We start from the raw sequence: 5,856 nt of genomic DNA, 5'->3' as shown, positions 1-5,856 counted from the left end.
TGATTAATTATTATGTTTGTTAATATTATTGATGATATTATTTTGATGATGAATGACCTTTATTGATACTTGATGCTTAGTGACGTGATGATAATTGAAATTGAAATTATTGATGGTAATTTTAACTTATTGTTTATCTTATTATGGAGATTTTATCATGTAATCTAACGACTTTGTTGAGTGCGAGGTGGATGCAGGATCGACTGTCGTAGGCGGACAAATAACCGAGGAGGTGTCAACAGTAACCTAGGGAATATGGCATGTGCATTCACACACATGCACACGTAATAATTAAACAAATTAATTAAATAATAAAGTCGATAATAAATAACATTATGATATAAATGAAGCATAAAATATTAAAATTTAATATTCAATAAAATATTATAAATAAATAAAAAAAAATTTTAATAACTTTAAACATGTGAGTTTTATGGGAAGCAGAGTTGAACTAACTGTTTCTTCTTATCAACTTTTAGAATCTTCCTATCAATACTCAAATTTCTTTTCTCAACTAGCTAAACCATCCAGTCTAACTTTTTTTTTTTTTGCTCGGTAATCACTTTTGATTGGAGCTTTGAACCAATGCGGGTCACAATAATGGGGGACCCCCTCCCCGAAATTACAACTGAAGTATTAATACCTCTTTGTGGATTTGTCTCTTGTTGCTATAGCTCAACCCCCTAACTTCCACTCATCCTTATCACTCCAAGCATCATCACCCTTATCACTCCATGCGAGTCTCCTTATCTCTCAACTCACCTTATATCTCTCGTTCCTTATCACTCCACGCGCTCTCCTTACCACTTCGATCACCCGTATCTCTCCATTTTCACCTTATAACTCCTGCACCTTTATCTCTTCGTGCATCTGTGGGGCCCGAGCGTTGTCAATCGGTGAAGCATGGGAAGTGAACTCGGACTACCGATGAATGGGGGGCATCATCCATCAACGACCACAACCTATGAAACCATTGGCGTCAACACTATCGCGTGCCAAACGAACCGAGCTATCAGGGTGTACACCTCGTCGACCACTAATTTTTGACCTACAAACGCCGGACGAAGAAACAGGTTTGACAAGGCATATAAACATACCCAGACTCGAACTTGGAACGTGGTATCAACACCACTTGCAACATTGTCATTGCATTGCAGGGCCATCCCCACCATCGAGTCTAACTTTTGATCAACTCTCTTAGCTAGCTAATCTATTCAGTCTTCCTCACTTATCTCTTCAATCACCATAAGTTTCTCCAGTCGAGATCCATGAATTTTGGATTAGAACTTAGCCAGAGATAATTATAAAATCAACCCTCTACCTTCTCTCAATCTATTGAATTTATCCTTGAAGTTTTTCTTTTTATGTTTTGCTGAGTCGAATTCATTGTGAGGTCAAATCTTTTGCAAAGGAGATCACGCCTATTGACTGGGCATCATTTCCTGCTAGTCGTACCATATTCCCATCGCCTTCTTACTTCCCCATATGAAGTAGCTAGCATCAGTCCGGGGGGTCGAAGACTCGAAACTCTCTTGGAGGTGAAGATTCTTTTGTTATCGCTCCCCTCTCTTATTTCTCTTAACTGCATTTAGATTTATGTCAAACTACCTTGTAGGGACAAAAGGTTCATTTCGTTGGTAGAATCTAACATAGTTTTGGCTGCAAGGTAGATTTACATCTTTCTTTGCTTTTCATGCATCTCACTTTGCAAATTATAAATGGTTCGATTTGGTTGTTTAGCAATTTTCAATACAAATGGTTTGAATAGATAATTTGCAGACCGAATTCTTGACAAAAGAATGTAGGCATAGTTTGGGTCGGGCAGGGTGGGCTACATTTCATTCCTAAATTCTGACATAACTAACTTCCCTCTTTTAATTTCACCTTCTACAATAACTATTTTTATGATATATTTATATATTGTTTCTTATTTTATTGTTTATTTTAAAAGAATGTCTCTTCATTTGGGTGGATTGGGTTAAACTATTGTTTATTTCAATTGGAAACTTAGTGATATAGAATATCTTAAATTAAGAAATAAGGAGAAATTATAATAAATCAATAAAATAATTGTAAATATATAAAAAAAAAATACATATCAAGGGGTATTTTTTATCTTTGTCTATGAGGGATGTATAATGGATAGGGTGCTTGATTATGGGTCAAACAAGAAAGCTTGTTTTTCAAACTTTGGGATTTGCTACATCACAAGGAAGTTGCTATATACCAAAGTGTTGCAATCATCCTCTCTAAATAACATTATGACAAGTTGTTGGAGATAATGTTTATTTTATGAATGTATCTAAAAAATTATAGTGGTTGAGATAATTTTTGTCTATTGTATATTCCAATCTGTACAACATTCTAGCATATGAAAACTTTTATTTTTCTGTTTAGAGGATTTTATTAGCCACTCTAAGATTTTCTAAAAAATTGTATGAAAATTTACAAATATAACAACCATTTTACCATAGTACAAAAAGGTAAAACAAAAGAAATATTTTTTTATGTAATTTATGTGATAATAATATAGAATTATCTGGCAGTTATTAACAAAAATGTCACATGGCTCCACAATTTTCTTTCCCTCTTTTTTTTAAAGATTTTATTTCTTTTTTCTTTCCAAATTTTAAGTGCACAAATTAGTATTAATGCTATTAATACAAATTTAAGATGTTTTGCTTAAAAATAAGCAGCAAAGATAACTATTCATGGGGTCAGCTGCTTCACAAATAATCCCTAAAAATATTCAGCAGCAGCAGCTACATGGGAACATGCCCTAAGTGATTGAAAGAAATGTTATCTCTATCATAATTCTAGTAATGGGAGAGATACTGATGCATTTAAGTAAATCAAAAGGATGTCAATATAATGAAATATTATATTCAGTTTCAAGTATAAAAAAATCAAATCCTATATCATGTTATTGACATGTTCATGCATGTTATACACACCACACACAAATCCATACTACCGTTTTGGAGCCATTCATCCATACTACCGTTTTGGAGCCAGAATAGCTGCATCCTCTTCTTTACATTGGTCCGAGAGCAGCCATGATAGCTTTCGGTGCAGGTGTCGCAAGCTCTCGAGCAAAGCGAGAAAGATTTGCATCAGAAGAGCCCCCAGGCATCATAGCTCGCCTCGCCGCTTCCTTCCATCTCAGGCTATTCTTCCTCACCTCTGCAAATTTTTCCCCGCCCTCCATCGCTGATCTCACACATCTCTCAATCTCCTGCATCCCCACAACCCCATTTCCCCCCTTCACCATTCTGCGCCCTCTTTTCCAAACATCCGCCATGCATTTGGCGTTACTAGGCTGATCCGTCCAAATCTCTTAAGTGAGCGTAGGAACGCCCGAGCCGAGAGCATCCAGCGTAGAATTCCAACCGCAATGGCTCACAAACACCCCCACAGATGGATGTGACAGCACTTCCAGCTGAACACACCACTCCACCACCAAACCCCTTTCTTCGATTCTCTCCAGAAATCCTGGAGGCAACAATGGATTGAGGTCATGGTGGCCTGATGACCCACAAGAAGTTCTGTTGGCTTCTCTCAAGCCCCTCTGCCGATTCGCAGATCTGATTAGGGCTAATTGAGATTATGCTCCCGAAGGAAACATAAACAACCGAAAGCGGAGGTTTGCTATCCAGCCATTTACCTATGAACTCCGGACCTTCCCAAGGGTCTGCGCCTGCTCCAACCCGCCTATCCTCTGGATTGACTCCCAGAAAAGCCGAGGGTATGGAAGAAGCCACTGTTAAAATGGGCACTCTCACTAATCTGCTCAAGTGCTCCAGCACCCTTCGTTCCAGCTCGTCGAAGGAATTAATGAGCATCCAGGAAGCGTTTGTTATAGAGTCCATGTCTACGAAGAAATCGGGCACTCCCCTGCGCTTGCAATCTTGGACAGGGTGAAATATTGCAGGTAAATCCGTGATATTAAATTTGCCCAGACACGGAAAATCGAAGGTCTCCGGCAGATTTCGCTCCCCGTCCCATTTCTCAACTGTGAACACACCAACAAGAAGAAATCGATTATCTCATAACATTTAATTAAGTGATTCGGAAATACCTGGTAAGAGAAACTTTGTTGAAATGAGATTCTGACCGGTCTTGAAGTGGTGGTAAAGAGAGAAAACCGAGGCAGACTGCGTCCAGAAGAAGGCGTGGGGAACACCGCGCTTGAGTGCAATTTTGGGAACCCAGGGAAGGAATGAATCGTAGACGACACAGGATACAGGATTGGCGGAGGCCTTGAAACTGAGGAGGAGGGATTCGAGCCCGTGACCTGTCATGGTGTGGTCCATGTGATAGAAGAGGACATCGTTGATGTGGTGGTCGATGGGCACGTCAGGAGGGATCTCATCGGGAATCCACTCCAACCGAACAAGGCCCGGAACGGCCAGGTTGAGGCGATTGAGGTATTGTGTGGCCCTTTCAATTCTGGTATGATCGTAGTGGAGGCTTACGAAGGAGACGAGGCAGCCCTTGGAAGCAAGATTTTTGGCGAATTGAAGCAGGGGATTGGTATGGCCGAGAGTGGAATAGGGCACAACTACCACGTGCCCTGAAAAGTTCTTGGTTCCAATCTCATTCCAAGCTGCTCATGGACTAAGCACAAAAACCAGTTTGAATATGTAAATTGAATACGATCCACAATTGTCCTGAAAAGTTCTTGGTTCCAATCTCATTCTCCATTTCCAAGCTGCTCATGGACTAAGCACAAAAACCAGTTTGAATATGTAAATTGAATACGATCCACAATTGTCCTTAATATATGGATTGGCGTATAGATGGTTTATTTTATGTGGACGCAGGGAGACGTTATCATTCGTTTTGAAGAAATCTAATATCATTCATTTATTTTAAAATTAATTGTCTTAATATAAGAATTGAAGTGCAGGATTGTTTATTAGTCCCGGCCTGTATAGGCAGAGACTAATGTTCACTTCAGTGAAATGTAATTAATCTTGTTTTGAATATCAAGCTAAAACAAAAATATAATGTTTATTCTATAGTTTGCATTGTCTTGATTTTTAAAATCTAAATTTGACTCTTTTTTCTCTTTTTCTCTTTGGTCAATACTAATTTCGCAGGGGATTTGGTTGGTTTTTTTCTATCCAATTCCATTAACCTCTTTTATAGCACTTTGTTTTTCTTGGAAAATCAGTACCTAAGGGGGTAGCTCCCTTTCCATTAAAGCAAAAAATTATTACATAAGATCAACAAAGAGTGTAGAACAAAACTCTTATGGCCTCAATGACCTCCTTAGAACGCTTAATCCACTCTAGGGGAAACAAATTCCCATTTACACTCATCTTGTATTCATAAGTTTCCATGTTATTTCTCCCCAAACGGTCCGTCATTGCCAATACAATGTCTATCATATTCTCATCCTTGATGACCTCTTCAATGTTGAACGCATCCACCACCTTTCCTTGGAAGGATTCCTTCTTTAGTCTGCTTAGGGCTCCCACAAGAGGCTCACATAAGTTGGGAGGAACCAATCTCCAAACAACCTTCTCTGTCATCTCATAGTCTTCCATCATTCTGGCAATGTTATATATGAACCTCTCCAAAAGTTGGACACTGTGCACATAGGATCCCTCCCGAACTCTACTCCTAATAATCCTTCGAATAGTGTATTTTTCCACATCACCATCGAAGTCAAAAATTGTCTTCAGTCACTCTTCTACCATTTACAAACATTCACACTTACATTCAAGAATGTAAATAAACTCCACTTCCCTATTGCTCGACATAGAAGAACCTACCATTGGTTCAACCATCTGTGCCTTCTCATTTTGAGTTTATGCATTTTATAGACATAAACTATCCCTTTGACCATCA

The 5,856-nt window shown here is 38.8% G+C and overlaps 1 protein-coding gene across 1 annotated transcript; it reads right to left on the bottom strand.

Moving 5' to 3' along the window:
- Nucleotides 1–2,901: 2,901 nt before the first annotated feature.
- Nucleotides 2,902–4,731, bottom strand: LOC131059976 (mogroside IE synthase). The gene is given in 3 exon segments (XM_057993048.2): nt 2,902–3,502; nt 3,504–4,012; nt 4,115–4,731. Coding segments are annotated over 3 exon segments (1,176 nt in total). The 5' UTR covers nt 4,314–4,731; the 3' UTR covers nt 2,902–3,034.
- Nucleotides 4,732–5,856: the final 1,125 nt, after the last annotated feature.

The sequence above is a fragment of the Cryptomeria japonica genome, chromosome 1 (assembly GCF_030272615.1).
Source record: "Cryptomeria japonica chromosome 1, Sugi_1.0, whole genome shotgun sequence".
In the NCBI taxonomy this organism is placed as follows: Eukaryota; Viridiplantae; Streptophyta; class Pinopsida; order Cupressales; family Cupressaceae; genus Cryptomeria; species Cryptomeria japonica.
This window is presented reverse-complemented; position numbering and strand designations above follow the sequence as displayed.